Source organism: Gymnoscopelus braueri (assembly GCF_963280865.1).
Source record: "Gymnoscopelus braueri genome assembly, chromosome: 24".
NCBI lineage: Eukaryota > Metazoa > Chordata > Actinopteri > Myctophiformes > Myctophidae > Gymnoscopelus > Gymnoscopelus braueri.
The window spans coordinates 38,037,986-38,061,769 of NC_137626.1; the positions used below are offsets into that span (position 1 = coordinate 38,037,986).

General features: G+C 42.2%; 1 protein-coding gene across 1 annotated transcript; it reads left to right on the forward strand.

Annotated features, from left to right (window-relative positions):
• Window positions 1-5,850: 5,850 nt before the first annotated feature.
• On the forward strand, window positions 5,851-12,894 carry LOC308080379 (E3 ubiquitin-protein ligase TRIM47-like). Its single transcript, XM_080422205.1, has 7 exons — window positions 5,851-6,154; window positions 7,049-7,423; window positions 8,408-8,503; window positions 9,566-9,799; window positions 11,044-11,203; window positions 11,917-11,967; window positions 12,113-12,894. The coding sequence occupies exons 1-7, from the start codon at window positions 5,924-5,926 to the stop codon at window positions 12,625-12,627; spliced, it is 1,662 nt and encodes a 553-aa protein (XP_080278331.1). The 5' UTR covers window positions 5,851-5,923; the 3' UTR covers window positions 12,628-12,894.
• Window positions 12,895-23,784: the final 10,890 nt, after the last annotated feature.

A 23,784-nucleotide genomic window follows, 5' to 3' on the forward strand; every position in this document is an offset into this window, starting at 1 on the left:
CACTTCAGGTACAACTCCAGGTGGACCTGAAGTGAGGGGACAAAAACAAGAAGAATGTAGATGACAAGTAATGACACAACAGCAATAAGGCATCACTGAATTGGCCACCAGATGTCAACCTTGTGTCATTTTATTATGTTATGTATTATGATCGAGAATCAGAATCAGAATCAGAATCAGTTTTATTGTCACATCACAGGTTTACAAGGTAAAGAAGTGGGTGAAATTCGTTTTTGTACATCGTTCCCATCGCAACGTTAATTTCCATAGAAAGAAGAGGGGGGCTTCCTCACCGGAAGCGCCATGAAGGACGGCCGCATTCGTACATGCTCCGTAACATCGCAACGTTTTTCCATCTTTTTAGTATTTTTTAGCCTTCTCTTCTTTCCCTACACCGTCGCGTGTCTAAGGAGTTATGACAGACAAGCACTTATGGACATTAGCACAGCGATTACACACAGAATTCCGGACTTTTTTGCTGAAAACCTTCCACTCGGCTGGGTGGGGGGTGGGGTCCCCTTTGTTCCGGCTGGATCAACAAACCCCCGACGAAAAAGACCGTGGCGAAGAGGCACTAGAGCGGGAGTTCTCGTAAGAACAACAAAACGTGGATATAAACCTGCACTGCCTTCAATCCTGCTAGCGAACGTTAGATCTCTGTGTGAATCAAGAACAGTGACCACTATGGACGACTTACTGGCGCGCGTTAAATACAACGCAGAGACGAGGAGGACTTGTGTTGTTGTGCTAACAGAGACGTGGCTAACGGAGTTAGCATCTGATTCTTCTATCACTCCTCCTGGCTTCACCGCGTATAGGAAGGACAGAGATCCTGTACTGAGCGGTAAGCAACGTGGGGGGGGAGTTTGTGCCTTGATCAACAACAACTGGTGCAAAGATGTTAAAATCCTAGACAGTCACTGCTCACCAGACCTTGAACTTTTAATCATAGCCTGCCGTCCTTTCTACCTACCACGCGACTTCAGCATCGTGATTGTAGGCGTTGTTTACATTCATCCTGGAGCTAATAAGGACACAGCTATGAGGGAATTACACCAGGCGATCAGTGCACAAGAAAATCGCCACCCGGACTGCGCAGTCATCTGCCTAGGCGACTTCAACCGGACAGACTTAAAAAAGGTCTTTCCCAAATTCCACCAGCATGTCGCCTGCAGTACCCGTGGTGACAATATTCTTGACCACTGCTACACGCCCTTCAAGGATGGATACAAAGCTCTCCGCCGCCCACCGCTAGGAAGCTCTGACCACGACGCCATCCAGCTGCTACCTGCCTACAAACAGAGGCTAAAAAGGGAGCCCGTCGTTGAGAAGGAAATCCGAATCTGGTCTGAGGACACAGACGCTATGCTACAATCCTGCTTCTACCAGACTGACTGGGGGATGTTTAAGAACGCCGCTGGGAATAACATCAACGAACTCTCAGACTCAGTCACTGGCTTTATCAGCAAGTGCATAGATGACATAGTCCCAAAAAAGACAGTTCGGATCTATCCCAATCAGAAACCATGGATGGACAGCGGAGTACGTGCACATCTGCATGAACGGGACGCTGGTTTCAAATCTGGCGACGTGGAAACGCGCAACACGACGCGCGCGGCCCTAAACAGCGCCATCAGGAAGGCGAAAAAGGCCTACACAAAAAAGATGCAAGACAAACTCAGCAGTGGCGACATCAGGAGCACATGGCAGGCAGTACACACCTTGACAGACTGCAAAACAAGAACCAGAAGCGAGGTGAACCCGCCTGCCTCCCTCCCCAACGAACTGAACACTTTCTACGGCCGGTTTGAGATCAGCTCCAACCGCGGCAGCCAAGCGGGGCCATCAGCAGCACCAGCAGAGGAGAACCCTCCTCTAACCATCTCGGAGAGAGAAGTGCGTACAGCCTTTACACGGGTCAACATCCACAAGGCAGCCGGACCTGATGGGATTCCAGGCCGGGTCCTTAAGACATGTGCAGACCAGCTGGCGGGTGTCTTCACTGACATCTTTAACCTCTCCCTCTCCCTGGCTGTGGTCCCTGCAGGGTTCAAAATGTCAACCATTGTGCCCATTCCCAAAAAGGCCAAAGTGACATGCCTGAACGACTGGAGACCTGTTGCTCTCACCCCGATCGTCAGCAAGTGTTTCGAGAAACTGGTGAGGGAATACATCAGCTCCACGCTACCTGCCTCGCTGGATCCGTGGCAGTATGCATAACGCAAAAACAGATCCACCGACGACGCTATTGCCATGGCTCTCCACACCGTCCTCTCGCACATGGACAACAAGCTGCTGAAGGACAAATATGTACGTATGCTGTTCGTGGACTACAGCTCAGCATTCAACACCATTGTCCCAGCAATACTTGACAAAAAGCTCAGACACCTAGGGCTACACCCAAGCATGTGCGACTGGATACAGGACTTCTTGTCCAACCGACATCAGGTGGTGAGAATGGGCAGCATCACATCCGACCCCCTGACCCTCAACACCGGAGCACCCCAGGGATGCGTGCTGAGCCCTCTCCTCTACTCCCTGTACACGTATGACTGCATAGCCACACATGTCTCCAACAGCATCATAAAGTACGCGGACGACACGACAGTGATAGGCCGAATCGTCAACAACGACGAGTCTGACTACAGAGAGGAGATCAAATCACTGGCACACTGGTGCCGTGAGAACAACCTCTCTCTCAACGTCGACAAGACCAAAGAACTGATCGTGGACTTCAGGAGGCCGCGGAGAGACCATGCGCCCATCCTCATCGACGGTGCTGCAGTGGAAAGGGTCAGCGAGTTCAAGTTCCTCGGAGTACACATCGAGGAGGACCTCAAATGGGAGACGCACTCCACACACGTGAGGAAAAAGGCTCAGCAGCGACTGTACTGGCTCCGCCGCCTGAAGAAGCTCGGAGTAGGACGTCGCATCCTCAGGCTGTACTACAACAGTTCTGTTGAAGGCATCCTAACAGGCTGTGTCACGGCCTGGTACGGGAACTGCACTGCCCGAGAAAAGGTCAGCCTACAACGAGTAGTGCGATCGGCAGAGCGGATAATGGGAATCGAGCTCCCAGCGCTCCAGGAACTGTACAAAAAGCGGTGCGTGGTCAAAGCCAAGCGCATCATCAAGGACAAGCACCACCCAAGTCACAGACTGTTCAACCCCCTACAACGACCGCGACCGGGCAAGGGGCTCTACCGCAGTATCAAGAGTTCCACCACCAGATTTTGGTGTAGTTTCAATCCAGCCGCTGTCAGAATGCTGAATGGGGCATAAGCCTGGATGAGTTCAGCAGCCTGACAGCAGGCGGCGCAGACTTTTCTGGCTCTTCCTGAACACACCTGTGGATTATACCAGGGACAATTACTTGGACTTTAGCCCCCCCTCGGACACACCTGTGGACTACACCAGGTACAAATGACTTTTTGTTGCACTCCCTCATGGAGCTACATGCGGATTATACTAGGGTCAGTCCACTCTAGGTGGACACGCACTGACCTTTTGCACCTTAATCCCTTGTATAACGCACTGACTTTTTTTGGGTCTTTTTATTGTGCTCCTTTTCCTCTAAGCACCTTAACGTCCTTTGTCTATCATGCACAGTGTAAGTATAACATGCACAGTATACAATACATTGCTGCTATGCTCAGGCACCTTAGTTTAGTTTTTTAGTTTTTTTATTATCTCAGGTAATTTGTAAATATGTAGATAACTTGTCTGGCCTTCTGTTGCTCTCTTGTTTTTGATCTCCTTCCCACCTGCCCCCCACCCTCTTCTTCTCCCCCCCCCCCCTCTTCTTTCTATGGAAACTAACGTTGCGATGGGAACGATGTACAAAAAAGAATTTCACCCACTTTTTTACCTTGTAAACCTGTGATGTGACAATAAAACTGATTCTGATTCTGATTCTGATTCTGAGAAGAGGGGTGGGGGGCAAGTGGGAAGGAGATCAAACAAGAGAGCAACAGAAGGCCAGACAAGTTATCTACATATTTACAAAGTACCTGAGATAATAAAAAACTAAGGTGCCTGAGCATAGCAGCAATGTATGTATACTGTGCATGTTATACTTATACTGTGCATGATATACATATGGACGTTAAGGTGCTTAGAGAAAAAAGAGCACAATAAAAAAAAGACAAAAAAAAGTCAGTGCGTTATACATGGGATTAAGGTGCAAAAGGTCAGTGCGTGTCCACCTAGTGTGGACTGACCCTAGTATAATCCGCAAGTAGCTCCATGAGGGAGTGCAGCAAAAAAGTCATTTGTACCTGGTGTAGTCCACAGGTGTGTCCGAGGGGGAGCTAAGTCCAAGTCATTGTCCCTGGTATAATCCACAGGTGTGTTCAGGAAGAGCCAGAAAGGTTTTGCACCACCTGCTGTCAGGCTGCTGAACAAGGCTTATGCCTCATTCAGCATCCTGACAGCAGCCGGATTAAAACTACACCAGAACCTGGTGGTGGAACTCTTGATACTGCGGTAGAGCCCCTTGCCCGGTCGCGGTCGTTGTAGGGGTTTGAACAGTCTGTGACTTGGGTGGTGCTTGTCCTTGATGATGCGCTTGGCTTTGACCACGCACCGCTTTTTGTACAGTTCCTGGAGCGCTGGGAGCTCGGTTCCCATTATCCGCTCTGCCGATCGCACTACTCGCTGTAGGCTGATCTTTTCTCGGGCAGTGCAGTTCCCGTACCAGGCCGTGACACAGCCTGTTAGGATGCCTTCAACAGAACTGTTGTAATACAGCCTGAGGATGCGACGTCCTACTCCGAGCTTCTTCAGGCGGCGGAGCCAGTACAGTCGCTGCTGAGCCTTTTTCCTCACGTGTGTGGTGTGCGTCTCCCATTTGAGGTCCTCCTCGAGTTCACCCGTCTTGCCATGGATTTGTAATCCTGAGTGTTAAACTCTTAACACACCATAGCCTGGCTCCAGCCCCTGAATCGGAGTGAAACGAAATGAAAATTCAGGTCGAATGTCAGGCTCCTCAACACCATGTGTGCTCTGGAGGAAGTGGAGCGAATGTGATCCTTGTGGAACGAATGATTTTTGATTGATTGATTGATTTATTGATTGATTGATTGAGTGATGTACTTTATTTAGTAAGACATGAGAACAACAGTACATGGAAGTACAATTCACACAACAGTACAATAGGTTAAGACTTTGACAGGGGCCAGTTTGGAATTGCAGCCTCCTGAAGGTGTTTCTTTAGGGCAGTTTTGAAAGTGAGTAGGGGTTTACACTCCTTTACTCCTTTTAGTAGGGCATTCCACATTTTTGTTGCATAGCATGAGAACGAGTTCATTCCCTTTGTTGTGCCAAATGTGGGTTGAACATGATCCGTGTAACTAGTGAGAAATAAATATTTGACTAAAATACACATATTCTACCAGAACTGCCCCCCTTCTCCCTCCCTCCCTGTGGGGAAGGCCATTCTCGCCTACAAATAAATACCCCCGATTATCTACCTCGTGTCACCACCAGGCTTTCCCACACAGCGGGGAAATTAGGGGAAATTAGCGTAGTGTGAGTCCAACTGTACCACGTTCAGTCACAAGCTGAACAATCTGGGAACCCATTGTCAAATAAAAAGGAAAAACAGCGTCCCCCGCCGTTTTTCACTTTTGCATTTGCCTAGCTCTGAATCTGTTCTTGAGAGATTACAAGCTGAATAACCTTGCGTCACCAGGCTTCTTCGCTTTATAAAGCTGTTTGTGAACTTATCTGTGCTACACATTCACTGTCTCTTTAAAACCACTGCCTCCTGCAAACATCCAGGAAGTCCCTCCCTTTGCCTCTCCCACTTTTCTTCAGAAGAAATGAAACTCAGAGCTGTTGTGTGTTTTCTCTCACAGTCTCTCTTCAGAGTTAACCAAAGTGCTGTGTATTTTCTCTCAGTGTGAGTGTGGTTGTCAGTCAAATGGCACAACAGCAACAGACATGTGAGCTGGACCAGGACCAGTTCTGCTGCCCTGTCTGTCTGGACCTTCTAAAGGAACCAGTGACTCTACACTGTGGACACAGTTACTGTAGAAGCTGTATTGAGGGTTACTGGGACCAGTATGAGGAGACTGGAGTCTACAGCTGTCCCCAGTGCAGAGAGACCTTCAGTCCCAGACCTGTTCTGAGGAAGAACACCTTGCTGGCTGAGGTGAGATGACCTTACAAGTTACAACCACACATTAAACTACATGTTCTGCTACAGAAAGCTCCTTGTTACCTATTTTGATAGATGGTACTCATTCTATGCACATACTGTATGTTGGTTACTTGTTCACATTGTTATGCATATTGATACATTAATGATATAGTGTTTGTTCACAAATACTATAAGAATGTTATTAAGATAACGTGTTAGACCGGTGGTTCTCAAAGTGGGGTCTGGGGACCCCAAGGGGTCCATGAGGGGGTTCCAGGGGTTCCCCAACAAAATGTGTAAACCTCTTCGTCAGCTATTTGAAAATTGACGATCTACAAGCTCACAATGCATCGCAACGTTATATGCAATATATATTTTTTACATTTTAACTACATAAATCTTGTATGGGAGTCCCTGACATTAAATACTTTCAGATGGGGGTCCGTGGACATGAAAAGGTTTGAGAACCACTGGTTTAAACAGATGCTAGGTTTGATGTTATCTTAGTTTCTTTGCAGTCCCTTACAGTACTAGGGTAATTCACTCTGATCTTTGACTGTGTTAGTCACTGGTTAACCATTACACTCTAGCTTCCCTATTCTTCTGTAGGCAAACATAATAGCAGATACAGTACATAGGGTTCTAGTGGTTAAGAGTGTCTGCTAAATGCTTATGTTGCAAATAACATAATTAAAAATTATATACATATTTTTATAATTTTAACATAAAGCAATCAACTTTATGGGATGCAAAATTTCAGAACCAGTGTTCACATAATGTTACAATGATCTCACTAGATTAACCTACCGTAATTTCTCACTGTGTTTATCACGAATGAACCTCACAATGACTGTGTTGTATTTGTCATCAGTGAGTGACCTCCCCTCCTCTTCTCTTTACTTCCAGGTTGTGATGAAGCTGAGCAGTACAGGAGGTCAGCAGTCTTCTGTCTCTGCTGCTTTGCTGTACGCCGGTCCAGCAGACGTGGCCTGTGATTTCTGCACTGGAGCCAGACGTCGCAAAGCTCTCATGTCTTGTCTGGTGTGTCTGGCCTCTTACTGTGAGACTCACCTCCAGCCTCACTACAATGCTCCTGTGTTGCAGAAGCACAAGCTGGTCCCAGCCACCAACAAACTGCAGGAGAAGATGTGCTCCAGTCATGACAAGCTGATGGAGGTGTTCTGTCGCACAGACCGCCAGTGTATCTGCTATCTGTGCATTCTGGATGAACATAAGGGCCATGACATGGTGTCAGCTGCTGCAGAGAAGGCAGAGAAACAGGTAGGACCTCGATCACTTGAAGACAAATCATGAGATATATCACTAATATATTTGCTGCTAGTGTTATTGTTACTACTTGCACTGTATCTCTTTCTGTCTCTCCTCTGTCTGTCTCTCCCTCTCTCTCTCTTCTTTCCCCCGACACGGTCGAGGCAGAAGGCCGCCACCCTAGAGCCTAGGGTCTGCCTGTCGTTTCTTCCAGTTAAGAGGGAGTTTTTCGTTGCCACTGTCGCAAAATTGCTTGCTCAGGGTGGGATGTCGGGTCTCTTCTCTACATGTAAAGTGTCTTGAGACAACTTGTTGTGATTTGACACTTTAATAAAATTGAATTGAATTGAATTGAATGAGATAGATCATGTTTTAAAGATAGAAGTAGAACTAAATAACGAAGTACACTCACACCACTAGACGGCCAAATCTAATGGTATCGGCCCAAGGAACCATGACGCCAGAAGGAAATGTTTGGATCAGGGCGGTGCAACGGATCTGGTACAGCGCTCAGGTCATGGACCTGGTGAGACGAAGGAGGAGCCCGGCCACGAGGCCACCCACAGAGACTAGTCCCTCCACGTGCCAGAGCCTCCCTGTGTTCAGGCAGAGTAGTTCCGGAGAAGCGGACTGAGTGGCCCTGTCTTTCCCTATAGAACTGAACGTGGGTAGCTACCTGGGATGTAAGTTGGGGCTTGATCAACCCCGGCTGGTTCACCTGGGCGAGGGTGTATGTTGCGAGACCCGAAACACCCTATGACCCCAAGCTACAACACTGATGATACATCCCACGTCTGTTAATCTTGCCCCTGCAAAAGTGGATTTTGGAGAAGTTACACAGTTGATTAAAGATGATGTGTTGATCCAAACTAAACTGTCTGCAATTTCACTTGGCTTTACCCTATATTCTCTATGAGTTCTCTGGATAGAATTGGTATTCCAACTTGAAAATGTCCTTTGTTTACAAGCCGAACTGTCTCTTCCTGTTTCTTGCAGAAACAGCTGGTGACAATTCAGGAGGAAGTCCAGCAGAAGATCCAGGAGAAAAAGCAGGAACTGAAAGACCTGAGACAGGTCATGGAGGCCCTGAACGTGAGCTGATATTATGATAATAGTTCTTGTTCTTGTGTTTACTGTGATGATATGGGTGAGACAGTGCCTTGTGTCATCAGAAGCACTAAAGAAGTGGTTCTCAAACCTTTTCATGTTAACCCCCCAATTAATATGTATTTGGCTGCGGACCCACATTTGAAAATATGTGTGTGCCAGCAAGCCACATATAATATTTGTGTTGTGCAAAATGTTTCACATTCTCTCAAGATGTTTTTAAATTAGCAGATCTACAAGCTCACAATAGTTTGTGACGCATTTGCGATGTGTTGTGAACTTTTAGAACACCTATTTTCAAATAGCTGATGTAAATAGGATTATGGTTGGTTTTTATGCTATATTAACTCATTTTGCTGGGGACCCCCTGAAGGACCCTTGAGGTCCACTGCAATAAAGTACCCAGAATGACAGTAAAGAACAGTGACAGTAAAGAATCCATCATATCATGGAACTTCTGGAATGGCCAACAATACTTGACTGAATTTATTCCCCACAAATTTCGACAGAAACATGACAACTAATAACCAAGAGTTTCTTTCTTTCTTTTCAAAACACAACAATACAAACATAACAAAATACAGAAAAAAAACTAAACAATAACTACCTAAAGAGTTGATTTAAGAATACCATACCTAGTTTAAGCCTAACTAAAAAAATATAACTACTAATTGCTAACAAGTCAAATATCTAAAACAGTAAAATATGTAAGACCAACATTTTAATATATAAGAATTAAGGTTTATCCATGTTCATATGTTTGGGAAATGTATAACCATTGTCTTATGTACATAAGCTATTTGAAATAGCAGATCTGTCTGTAGATTTGCTATTAAAAAAAGAAAACATCATAAAATAATGTGAACAATATTATGGATTATTTCTAAACTGTGTGTGTGTGTGTGTGTGTGTGTGTGTGTGTGTGTGTGTGTGTGTGTGTGTGTGTGTGTGTGTGTGTGTGTGTGTGTGTGTGTGTGTGTGTGTGTGTGTGTGTGTGTGTGTGTGTGTGTGTGTGTGTGTGTGTGTGTGTGTGTGTGTGTGAAGCAGAGCTCTGCAGAAGCAGCAGTGGAGGCCAGTGACAGGATCTTCAGTGAGATGATGGTCTCCATTGATAGAAAACGCAGTGAGCTTAAAGAACTGATCAGAGATCAGCAGCAGACTGCAGTGGCTCAGACTGAGGCTCTCCTGAGGCAGCTGGAGGACCAAATGGAGCAGCTGGAGAGGAGACATGCTGACCTGGAGGAGCTGGCCAACACTGATGACAGCATCACTTTCATTCAGGTTCCACACATGGAATTTTACTGTTTGGTTTTGACTCATTTAGGAGAAATCAGCTTCATATTTCATTTCATTCCATCATGTCATATTATATTACATTCCATTGCATCATAGTTTACTACATGACATGGCATAACATGACATTATTAATGATGGTACTGTAGTTGCGAACGCAGCGGAAGGAGGCGCGCCTTCGGCGCGAAGTGGAGCTTACTATGAAACCCTGCTCGGGTTGTGTGTGTGTGTCTCTGTGTGTGTCTCTGTGTGCTGTATGTGTGCAGCCGCGCCCCCATGTGACTCACGCTCTCATTGGCTGCTGACAGATCTCAGAGTGGAGCTTACTATGAAACCAACCCGATCGCCCCCCAAACACGGTGAAATAGCACGGATTGACAAACGGCAATTCCGTGCATAGATGACTAGGAACTCCAAAACTCTGTGCATAGGAGAACCATATCCCCCCCCATTAACTTCAATACGAGGCGGAGGCAGTCATGTGACTTTCTCTCTACGCTCTCCCCATCACGGTGAAATAACACGGATTACAAGTCCGTAAATACACAACATTTTCGAGCTGCGTTCGCTTCGTGCGTCTTACTTGCTACTAATACTAATACAGTATCGGATCTGTATCTGGTACAGACCAGAATAACAATGTCAGAATTAAGCTTGTCACAATTATTACATAATCGCCTAATTATTTGATGTGAGCACAATTATTTTCTATAATTGTCATAATTGTAAACATTTTCCAAAAATAGCAGATCTACAAGATCAGCTTCTGAGCTTTGAAAGTATAACATTATTCAATATCTGCTCTGTACAATTTGTGTTCGTAGATTGGAACATGAATGTAATTTTTATTGATATGCCAAAAACACAATTACGTTGTTAATCACAATCATTTGTATGAGAATTAAAGACACAGTCAATTCATCATCATTTATTTCAGAGAACTTTTACTGATAGTTTGTCTACAGTTCGACTGGAGTGTGTGTGTGTGTGTGTGTGTGTGTGTGTGTGTGTGTGTGTGTGTGTGTGTGTGTGTGTGTGTGTGTGTGTGTGTGTGTGTGTGTGTGTGTGTGTGTGTGTGTGTGTGTGTGTGTGTGTGTGTGTGTGTGTGTGTGTGTGTGGCGCACTGGTTGAACAACCAGGACATCACCTCAACCAATTATGATCAATGTATTGATCTCTTGGTATAATGTTCTTCCATCCCTGTCTATACTGGTTCACTTTTCTCTCTCCAGAGTTTCCAGTCTCTCTCGAGTTCCAGTGGATCTCCAGACTCACCCAGTGTGGTCATCTGTCCTCCGAGGTCCTTCACAGATGTGATTGATGTCGTGTCTGGTCTGAGAGACCAACTAGACCGCACCCTGAAGACAACTTGGCCAGAGATATCAAAGAAAGGTGAGATTTAAATGCGTTTTTCTAACCAGCCATCATAGAAAACATGGATTGATGAAGTCAGAAGACAACTGGAGAGATTTGAACTGGAGCAGACTGATGGTACACAGGTACAATTGAAGAATTTAAGCAAGAATATTCCTCAAAGGTGAAGTTAGGGTTAGATTTAAATGTCTTTATTGTTTTTTAACCGGCCCCTACTGTACAGTTCATTATTAAGTGTTGAAACAGTTTTTACTGGAGGAAGTATGTCTGGGAAGGCTATTAAAGCCTGTAGTATGGGGGCAGTAAATTAGTGAGACATGTGTTTCATGTTACCCGCTACAGTATATAAATGCACCATTTACCTTTTTTTTTTATTATTATTATCATTATTATAATATTTGTGTTCTTAATAAATGATCTAGAGGAGTTCTCTCTCTTGATTGGATGAAATGTTTTGTTTACAAGAAAAGAAAAGAACAAAAGTTAAAAAGGGGAGATATCATATGCTATATACTGTATGTGAATGTGCCTTTAAGAGAGCTACGTTACGACACTGCCGTAAAGCAGGTCTGTTGTTGTCTTTTACGTATGTTGTGACCTCCTGTAGGCTCACGCTGCATGTTTTACATGCCCGAAGTCAGCAGTAAAGTCTATTGGATTTTACCCATTGTGTGGATATTGAAATCCTTTACAATGTCATGATGACCTTTACTGTTTTCTTGTGTCTCCAGTTGATGTTTTACAGCCAGCGGAGCCTCAGACCAGAAAGGACTTTTTACATTGTGAGTCCATGTTGATGCAGGTTCTGAACGTTGAAGTTTCAATCTGATATGTTGTTATTTAAAGCTCTAATGAGTTTGATCTGAGAGACTAATTCTAAACACAATAAGGCTCATGAGGTTTTTCTTTTGTCGTGTGTTCTCACAGATTCCTCTCCTCTGTCTCTGGACATGAACACAATAAGCAAAAGTCTCTCCCTGTCAGAGGAGAAGAGGAAGGTGACTTTAACACAACAACAACAACCTTACCCTGATCATGCAGAGAGATTTACTGAATACAGTCAGGTGTTGTGTACAGAGGGTCAGTCTGAACGTTGTTACTGGGAAGTAGACTGGAGTGGTTTAGAGGTTCGTATAGGAGTAGCTTATAAAGACATCCGCAGAGACAGCTACATTGGAGCGAATGATAAATCCTGGTGTTTACGGTGCATTGATAAAAATTACAGTTTCAAACACAACGGTGTTGACACTAAAGTGTCAGGGCCTCTCTCCTCCAGAGTGGGGGTGTACCTGGATCACAAGGCAGGTACTCTGTCCTTCTACAGTGTCTCTGACACAATGACCCTCCTACACACAGTTCAAACCACATTCACACAACCTCTCTATCCAGGGATAATACCTTGGAACATTGGAGATACAGCAGAGCTGTGTAAGACATGGTAGACATTTTAAGAATACTGATGATGATATTCAGTTGAAAACTTTGTTTTCTTCATTTGATTATAGATTTTCCCTTCTAGATAAAGCATGTGTAAGAATGATGCGTACAGTATACTACAGCATCATGATCAAACAATCCATTGTGTTCCGCTCATTGCATTTCTTTAATAAGCCTGCTGCAGACACAATCATTATACAGTATGCCCTGTTATCTTGTTGATATTACTACAGAGCCCTCTGTCATTCTGTGTAGATTGGTTATACTAAATGTAATGGTTCTCAAACTGTGGGATTTTGGGGGGTCCCCAGTTCAAATATGATCATTTTGGGGGGTCACAGCCTGAAAAGTTTGAGAACCACTGGTGTAATGTCTTACTCCTCAATGTGTCAATAAGGTATTGTGTGTCAACGGTTAATCGATTTAATTGCTTATAAAAATATATTTTAATGTGATGAACAAGGTGTTGTTTTATTTACCCCCCCCCCCTTTTTTCTTATTTTATCCCATTTTTTTCAATACAGTACAACCTTTGACAGACAGACAGACAGACAGTGTGTTAGATTAATCAAACACTATTCTGTTGGGTTGATAGTGTCTTCAAACTAAATATTTTACACTGACATTTGCATTGACAGCTAAAATGCTGCATGGCTGCAAACAAATGGTGAACGCTGCCCCCTTGTGTCCAAAGTGAAACATAACCTAAAACAGAATCCCATGTAACATTCTACAAGTTTAACAAATGCATTCAATAGACAGTAAAAAGTAGCTCACAACTGGAATTGCATCTGAAGTGTTGATGGAATTATTCATTGTGTGTTATTTCAGGAAACAAGATTATGTTCGGACAGATTAAGTGAGAGAAAAATGCCAGCAGCATTGTCAAATTCAACTTTTTTTTTTTTACAGCTTTTTATTTCCTTATCACTAACTTTGTCCAACATATTCCCTATTTTGCATGGCGACTTATGACTAATCTTATTAGGCATTTTTTATTATAGCGTCAATGTAGATCAGCTACCGTATTTTGTAACGTTTATTTTGCAGTTTTAACACTTTCCTAGGTGTAAAGACCAATGTATAGGCCCATAATATTTCATTGTACAGTCTGTTACATCTAGTGTATTTTAATTACAACTTCATTAATGATTGATTAAAAAAAGTTCAGCATTGAAGGAGGAAATGGAATATAGTAACTCTCAGTTCAACAAGAAAAGAAAAAGACAAAATACTGCATCAAAAGTAATCAACAAACTATAAAACATTGGCCAAATATATATCAAATATAAGAGAGGCCAAAATTGTGAAAATAGCAGATCACAACGGCGTTGTGAGCTTGTAGATCTGCTATTTTCACAATATTTATCTGTGAAATGAAGTCAAACAAAATGGGGGTCCCCAGTTCAAATATGATTATTTTGGGGGGTCACAGCCTGAAAAGGTTGAGAACCACTGCCCTACACCAGGGCTAGGCAACCTTAGGCACGGGTGCCAACATTGGCACAGGGGAGGGTGATCACTGGCACACTGGCATAAGTGTGAGAGAGGGTTTTTCTTCTTTCAAAATTAAATATATAAAAAAATGTTTAGTCAGTTAAATTAAGTCCCCTCACATCTATATACAAATGACATCCCGCACATAATTCTACATTCATTCAAACTCCTAACTGACTGGGGAGGGAGTCTGGGAGGTTGTTGCTCTGAGTCTAATGATCATTATGTCCTGATGTGAAAAGAAAGTACTCATTTTGCAGAATGTCCCATTTCACAAGTTTTCAAATGGTCGAAATGTATATAGGGCTTAAGTGGGTAATGTATGTTTTGTATTCCAAATCTACAAAGTAACTTAACTAACGCTGTCAAATAATAGTTGAGTAAAAGTACAATATTTGCCTGAGATGTAGTGGAGTAGAAGTAAAAGTATAAAAAAATGTAAATACTCCAGTAAAGTAAAAAATCCTCAAATTTGTACTTAAGTACAGTAAATGTACTTGTAGTTACTCTCCACCACTGGTAAAACAACAACTTGGCAGCCCATTCCAAGGTGTCACTGCAGTAGTCTCTCTGAATTACTTATTGATTGATTGAACACTTTATTCACAGTTTGCAAAAAGTACAGAGGTACAGTTGCATGTGATCCTATGTATACTTAAATGAATAGATAAATAGATAAATAAATAATTAATTATTCTACTTAATGATACTATTTATTTATTATATACTATTTATCATAATAATAGCTAAAGAGGGAGGGGGGAAAACACACCAGTGCCCCCCCCCCCCCCCTTTTTAACTATTATTAATATAAATTGGGAATGGCTTCTTTTTATTATTTTTATGGTGGTTGCGCAGTTTAAAGGGATAGTTCACCCCCCCAAAAAAAAAATTCTATCGATTAGTCACCCCATGGAGACTTGAATTCATGGATATTTTTTAGTTTTTGTCACATTCCTAAGCCAATAATTTGATGACCAGCGGTCCGGTAGGCATGCGACAAAAACAAAAAGATATCCATGAATTCAAGTCTCCATGGGGTGACTAATCAATAGAAAAAAAGTCATTTTGGGGGTGAACTATCCCCTTAAGTCTGAGCACTTATGCCGGAGTCATGGTTACACATAATGTTGCAATAAATAAATTCTTTAAATCCTTTAAATTCTTTACTTTAAATTACAGACTGGGATCATCCGGTCGGGGTCTGATTTTGATTTTGATAAAGGATATTTATGCTTTTATTAACCATCCACCTTGATTATACTGCAAGGCACTTCACGGGACCATTATTACTAATTCATATTGTTTCTTTGTTTTACAGTTTGTATTCTTTATTTATCCTTAAATGCCTTTATAGGCATTTAAATGCCTTTTTATGGCTTATGTAAAGCTCTTTGAACTGCCTGGTTGTGTGCTGCAAATGTGCACTTGTGGGCAGTGGTGTAAAAAGTACTCAATGTATTTACATAAGTAGGCTACAAGTATCAATACCGCAATGTAGAAATACTCTGTTAGAAGTAAAAGTCCAGTATTCAACATTTACTTGAGTAAAAGTACAAAAGTATTGGCATCAAAATGTACTTAAAGTACCAAAAGTAAAAGTATGCACTTGTTATGCAGAATGTCCCATTTCACGAGTTATCATATGTCTAAAATGTATTAAAAAGCTTTTGAAAATAGTCTAAGTTCAAATAGGGCTGAAGTGGTTACTGAATGTTTTGTAATAATAATTAAAATCTACAAAGTAGCTGGTAACTAAAGTTTTCATGTAATTGTAAAAGTACAATATTTGCCTCTGAGATGTAGTGGAGTAGAAGTAAAAGTATAGAAAATTTGAAATACTCCAGTAAAGTAAAAAATACCTCAAAAGTGTACTGAAGTACAGTACTTGAGTAAATATACTTAGTTACTTTACACCACTGTGTGCTACAATGAATGTGCAGCCTTGGCACGACCTAATAGTGTTCTGCCAGACTGTATTTACTAACTTGGAACCACTAGATGGGGTAGTTAACTTATTAATGGCATTCATACTCTTTTTAGTTCAGGGGTTGTTTTAATATATATTTTGTTTTAACAAAGACCAATAACTTAGGAGGAAATTTGAAAGTAGAAACAGTTTTTTTAATCTTTTGCATTGCTATATATTTCAGTCATCTATCTATCTATCTGTCTGTCTGTCTGTCTGTCTGTCTGTCTGTCTGTCTGTCTGTCTGTCTGTCTGTCTGTGGTGGATTAAAAAATCAATACTGCAATGTAGAAGTACTCTGTTGCAAGTAAAAGTCTGGAATAAAACATTTACTTGAGTTGTACCAAAAGTAGAAAGTACTCATTATGCAGAATGTCCCATTTCACAAGTTTTCAAATGTATGAAGTGTATAAAAAATCTTTTGAAAAAAGCAGATCTACAAGCTCACAATGCGTCTCATCGCGACGCATTGTGAGCTTGTAGATCTGCTATTTTCAAATGGCTGAAATGTAGTATATAGGGCTGAAGTGGCTAATTTTTTGTAATAATAATCAAAATCTACAAAGTAACTAGTAACTAACTAGTATCAAATAATTGTAGTGGAGTAAAAGTATAATGTTTGCCTCTGAGATGTAGTGGAAATTGGAAATACTCAAGTAAAGAAAACAAATACCTAAAAAATGTGCTTAAGTACAGTACTTTAAGTAAATGTATCTAGTTGCTTTCCACCACTGTATGGAGATCCCTGATGTCATAGAGCTGACGTCCTCCTAAACTATGATAATAGATACAACAGGTATCGCATAAGCCTAGTATTAATAATAATAAAACAGCTCAATGTGTCATAGCTTAGTATAGCTTTCCTATTGTGTAGCCTACTTTGAAATGATTAAAGGTCTTTAAAATAGTAACATTCTTCTGTACAATGGCTCTTTAAAATGTTCAATGGCATATAGAACACTGTGTACACGATAACTACCTGGATTTGAACCCGGCTTTTGTTTTATTCTCTCTCCCCCCTCCCTCTCTCTCTCTCTCTCTCTCTCTCTCTCTCTCTCTCTCTCTCTCTCTCTCTCTCTCTCTCTCTCTCTCTCTCTCTCTCTCTCTCTCTCCATCCCCCTTCAGTGGATGTAAAAAAAAGAAAAAGCAGAGCATTGTGTTCATTGTAATGCTAATGAAGTCGCGCAATGCACAATATTTTGTCTGCAATTATCCATGTGTCGTCTGCCTGGCGAACATCAATCACAGAGCCCTTAAACACTGCAATTATTGTATTGCTGGAGCCAGAGTGATTCTCTTGGCAGTGTGTGATTTACTGTGGAAATGTATTTATGGCTTGAGGGAGTGGGTGGCAGACACTGTTTCTGTGGGTATGTAGGATATATTGTCGCTGTCGGACAGAAACCTCTTATCTCCATATTTTAGCTTTTTGTGTTTCTTTTTGTAAATGAACGTCCTAATTGATAACACAAAAGCATCAAAAGTAGCAGATCCTCAAGATCAAAATGTGGCGCAAAACAACACGTGTCAAGGTTGTAGATCTGCTGCTTTTGATCATCTGTTTTTAACAAGGGCCCAGCATCCGCCTTTGAAATTGAGTCTGTATAGGAAGTACAGTTCATATGAATGGCCTGTAGTTTCGCTGTTTTACCCCTGCTGGTGTCAGAAAGAATAACTCTCAATGCAAGTGGGTGGGTTTTTGACGAACTTTAGACTTGATTTTCTTACCTTAATAAACACTGTCATAAATACTATACTTCCAGTCGCTAGTTTAAAGTCGTCTTTCAATCCCCATGATATGCATTTTGGTAAATTGATGATAAAGTATGGGAGGGGAGGGGCGGGATGATTTGATTGACAAGCTACAGAACCAATAGCGTTCATTCCCCGCCCTCGCTCTTGATTGACAAGCTACCCAACCAATAGCGTTCATTCCCCGCCCCCGCTCTTGATTGACAAGCTACCTAACCAATAGCATTCATTTCCGGTTGTGCAGGATATGACGATATAGAAAGATGAAGGATTTGAAATTGCTGAAAAATAGGCTTCATTTGCGGGCTGTAGAGTGTGGTGGCGTAACGCTGTCCATCCTTTTTACTGTCTATGGTTTTCACGTCTGGAGACCCCTGTCCAGGACGCGACATTACAATGTCTAAACCAGTTGTGCTATAAACACGGCCCCTTCTGTGGCCAACGCGGAAGTGCCTCTGCCGGGCTATTTCTTTAGCCCGTATAGTTTTGGACCGCGACGTCTCAAGCGAACTTGAGTCACGTGAAGGCACCACCGAGCGAGCTAAAGCGAGCGAGTTGCCGTGCCGAAAGTTGCGAAGTTCGCTTGGGCCGACTCAGCGCCGTTCGAGTTATGTACCGATAGGGACAGAATAGTAAATAATGTTTTGGTGAGAGCGTTTGCCCCAACTGTCACTCAAAGTGGCTACTGGCCAATCACAGCACGTCCTTGCACAAGCGTATTGGCCAATCATGCACGACTGGTTTAGACTATGTAAGGACGCGTCCAGGACAGGCTTCAGACACGTCTGCTCAGGAGACTTGGCTCAAATCTGAACCCAATTGATTTGGCATTAGGAACCCGTTGCGACAGCATGCTCATGCTGATCTTTACCCCAGGCAGGGATCGAGCCCATGACCATCCGCACGAAAGGCATATGCTCTAACCTCTACACTAGGGCGGCTATGCTTCATGTTGCTTTTTTTATCTGTCACATAGTCACAGTTTTGGACATATGAGGTTTCCACCCGACAGAAATTATATGTATGTATGTGTGTGTTTTTCAATTTACTGTGCACTGTAGGCAAAACACACAGGTACGTACGCACGTACGCGCGAACGCACGTACGCACACACACACAGTGGTGGAAAGTAACTAAGTATATTTACTTAAGTACTGTACTTAAGTACAATTTTGAGGTATCTGTATTTGTACGCGTTGTGAGCTCACACACACACACACACACACACACACACACACACACACACACACACACACACACACACACACACACACACACACACACACACACACACACACAGGCATGTGTTCCACCTACATTGAATCGATAAAGCACTACACTGTATGCAACACAACACAATAGATGTCCCAGTCTTTGGATAGAGAACCAATGTGTCCTCATTCAAATGTTTTTATCCATGGATATCTATTGTATATCTAAAAGGGACACAGACAGTTCGGTCGGTTCCCCATGTTTTTTCACTATATCGTCCATAACTAACAAACACAAACTTTTCAGTATTACCTGTATTGCTTCCAAGATTATGGGACTTCTCACACTCTCACACTTTCTGATATGAACAATAAGGCCATCACACTCTTAGCACTTAACATATAACAAATGACACTGATCGTCCACTGTATCGCTACTTCAAAGTAAGGCTGCTTCAAAGTAAGGCTGCAACTAAATTAGCTGCCAATTTTAATCGATTAATAGAATGTATTTAATATAATAATGAATTTGATGTAACATTGGCTATTTTGTTCAAAATGTAAAAATAAATAATGTTTGGAAAATATTTTAAAGTAAAGTAAAGTATATACATGATTAGAACATGCTTAAAGGATCTACACCATGAATTTAAAAATTTTTTTGATATTCAATATCATATGGTGTATGTCCCTCAAACCTTTTTCAAAAGGTTTGAGCCTAAATCATCACTCAGATATACTCATCCCAAGTCAATTGTCTCTGGCTTATACAGCACTTTCAGCTGCAATACCAAAACGTCCTCTTGGGCAGGGGGGGGCTACTGAGCAATTCTGTCTGTTAATAAAAAAATATATTAAAAAAAATAATAATAATGGAAAAATTCTGCATAAAAAGAAGCATCTAAGAAAAATACAAAATCGAGAAAAAAAACACTTTGAACATTTTTGAACAATTCCACCAAGTGTTTGAGGTGCCTGTTTCACCCACTTCCGGGGGGCGGAGCCAAAATCCGAGCCCGAAGTATTTGTTCGTAGACCCGCACTTAGGGGGGGGTAGAAAAAGTTAAGAGACACTGGGGAGCCCAAAAAATACTAAAAACAAAAAAAAAATGAAATTCATGGTGTAGACCCTTTAAAAAATTTACAATTAAGGTCTAATATTCCTACAATTACTACAAAATGCTACAAAACCTGTATATCCAGTCCTTTTGGGGCATAAACAAGAAGTTGATGGATAAAATTAAGTGCATGTTCACATCAAGTATACTTTACATTACTTAAAGGAGAATTTTGGACTAAAGTTTTCTTACCTTTTCTATGACGTTATGATATCTTAGGATGAATGGTACAGTAGAACATTTTCATAACTCCACCCCTGAGCCGCCACAGCTTAAAAGGTGCGCGGATAGGCCTTAGGTTAGATCACATATTTTGGGGTGGAGTTATGAAAATGTTCTACTGTACCATTCATCCTAAGATATCATAACGTCATAGAAAAGGTAAGAAAACTTTAGTCCAAAATTCTCCTTTAAGACCGTTTTTCTAAAAAGGAAATGTGGACAAAATAGCCAATTTTACATCGAGGTGCCCAGATGTCCCTAGTGCCCACCTATCCTGTATCCCATGCAGGATTATATGACCAAGAACAGAAAATATGGATTGAATGTTTTTTTTTTAAATTATTTTTAATGAAACAAAACTGACAAAGCCCTCGACACTATGACTCAGACATATTGGTCTAGCCTCTAGTAAGTTAAATTATGTTTTGTGTCGACACATTGAAGCATGCAAAGTGCAGAACAATAGATGCAGAACAAAAAAAACGAAGCCTTGCATGACAGAAGCCGCAGAACCTTGGTGACAGCCAGACAGAAAAGCCATGGTGGAGCAAAAGGCACAACAAAGACATGAGGAACGTTGACAATTAAACTGTCTTTTTTAATAGGCTGTGTTTCTTCTTTTTTCTGACGCTGTTGGTAGCAATCTCTTTCAGTTTCCCTCCTCATGTCATGAGGGAGTTCTGACCAGTGGTGGAAAGTACATTTCTTCAAGTACTGTACTTAAGTAGGCCTACACTTTTGAGGATTTTTTACTTTACCGGAGTATTTCCCATTTTCAATACTTTTGCTTCTACTCCACAAATATTGTACTTTTGCTCTACTACAATTATTTGATAACTCGTTACTTTAAAGATTTGTAGATTATCACAAAACATATATTAACCACTTCAGCCCTATACATATTTCGGCCATTTGTCGCGATGCGGCGCATTGTGAGCTTGTAGATCTGCTATTTTCAAAAGAGTTTTATACATGTTGAACTTGTGAAATGGGACATTCTGCATAATGAGTACTTTTACTTTTGGTACTTTAAGTACATTTTCATACCAATTCTGTTGTACTTTTATTCAAGTACATTTTGAACTCCGGACTTTTACTTGTAACAGTATTTCTACATTGCAGTATTGATACTTTTACTTAAGTATCGCTAAACCTAACTATAAACTTAACCGTAACCCTAAACCTAACTATAAACCTAACCTTAACCCTAAACCTAACTATAAACCTAACCTTAACCCTAAACCTAACTATAAACCTAACCTTAACCCTAAAACTAACTATAAACCTAACCTTAACCCTAAACCTAACTATAAACCTAACCTTAACCCTAAACCTAACTATAAACTTAACCTTAACCCTAAACCTAACTATAAACCTAACCTTAACCCTAAACCTAACTATAAACCTATAGACGCCTTAACAGACAACGTCACACTGATAAGAACCAGTATGTGAGCGCAAGCTGGCACCAAAAGAACTCCACTGCTCATAAGATGCAATGTAAAAGTGGTCACAGCCTCACGTGTAAAAATGCATCCCATCATATTTTCAGATGCTGTTTTTCTCCCAGTATGGAGGAAGAATGCTCAGGATTTGTACTGTGATCTCTCGCTCTTGAAATATATAATCCTTGGTTTCTGTTGTGTGTAAACAATAATAACAATTCAAAGCAGTTGTCCTCAAAACCCCACCTCCAGAGGCTGTCATAAGAACGGAGGGAGCGCTCTATGATCATGGCACCAGAACCTGCTTGGCTCGGCTCAGCAAGCCTAATTTATACTCCGTCCCGCGAAGGTGTCACGCGCAGAGAATAGCATACCTCCACGCTCACAGCGGTCGCATAGGTGACGCAGTTGTGAGCTTGTATGTCAGCTGTTCTCGGCGCGGAATACCGTTGCGCGATGAAGTATATGTCTCACTAGGGCGCACCCCACTAGCCAACACACAAGAGGGGGTTGAATGAGCTGAAACCAGCGCACCCCAAAACAGCAGGTCTGGGGATCTGTTGGGAATTGATTACATGAAACAGTCATCTGTGCGTCCAGTCTCAATGTTAGTAAACAAATAATTGGTCTATAACCTTAACCCTGAACCTAACTTTAAACCTAACCTTAACCCTAAACCTAACTATAAACTTAACCTTAACCCTAAACCTAACTATAAACCTAACCTTAACCCTAAACCTAACTATAAACGTAACCTTAACCCTAAACCTAACTTTAAACCTAACCTTAACCCTAAACCTAACTTTATAAACCTAAACGTTGAAATGCGACGTATACCTTAAATATGTTTTTTTTTTGGGGTCCATAAACTTCTATGTTTAACCACTTAAACCCTAGCATCCGTTTGGGGAAAGCTTTCGTAGAAAATAGCAGATCGGCTATTATCTGCAAAAGGTTTCCCCACAATAACAGAAAATACTCTAGTACAGACCCCTGAGGGACTCCGGTCAACCATATTGGGTTTAACGCTTCTGTAGAAACGTACAGTATGTCTCCTCTGGCGATTGGGTTACAACATGAATTGAGCGTTCGTGTCTGTGTGTTGTTGGTGGGTTCAGACGGCTGTGTGTGTGTGTGTGTGTGTGTGTGTGTGTGTGTGTGTGTGTGTGTGTGTGTGTGTGTGTGTGTGTGTGTGTGTGTGTACTGAGTCATTGTATTTGTGCCCTAAACCCTCTGCAGCAGGCAGACAGCAGCCCTGTAGCAACACCATCAATATTTCACACTGATGGGCCCTCTGCAGACACCATGGTTATTATTATCTGTAGACTGAGAGCCAGTGCACGCGCACACACACACACACACACACACACACACACACACACACACACACACACACACACACACACACACACACACACACACACACACACACACACACACACACACACACACACACACACACACACACACACACACACACACACAGAAGGATCTCAGTCATTCATCTTTCATTCATTCAAATGTCCAACATCCATGTGTGTCTGTGTGCCTGTGTTTTGGCGGCTGTGTCTGTGTGTGTGTGTGTGTGTGCGTTCGTGCGTTTGTGTGTGCGTGTGTGTGTCTGTGTTGTGGTGTATGTATCTGTCTGTATCTGCCTGTGTGTGCGTGTGCGTTCGTGCGTTCGTGCGTGCGTGCGTGCGTGCGTGCGTGCGTGCGTGCGTGCGTGCGTGCGTGCGTGCGTGCGTGCGTGCGTGCGTGCGTGCGTGCGTGCATCTGTGTTGTGGCATATATGTGTGTGTGTATCTGTGTGTCTGTGCCTGTGTGTGTGTGTGCGTGTGTGTGTGTGTGTGTGTGTGTGTGTGTGTGTGCGCGCCCGTGTGTGTGTGTTTTGGCTTATGTGTGTGCGTGTGTATCTCTGTCTGTCTGTGTCTGTGTCTGTGTGCTTGCG

Excerpts from the sequence above, each read along its gene's own strand:
- LOC308080379 (XM_080422205.1), top strand. The coding sequence starts at position 5,924 with ATGGCACAACAGCAACAGACATGTGAGCTGGACCAGGACCAGTTCTGC. Across the intron at positions 8,504-9,565 it reads AGGTCATGGAGGCCCTGAAC|AGCTCTGCAGAAGCAGCAGT; the intron begins GTGAGCTGATAT and ends TGTGTGAAGCAG. Across the intron at positions 9,800-11,043 it reads ACAGCATCACTTTCATTCAG|AGTTTCCAGTCTCTCTCGAG; the intron begins GTTCCACACATG and ends TTCTCTCTCCAG.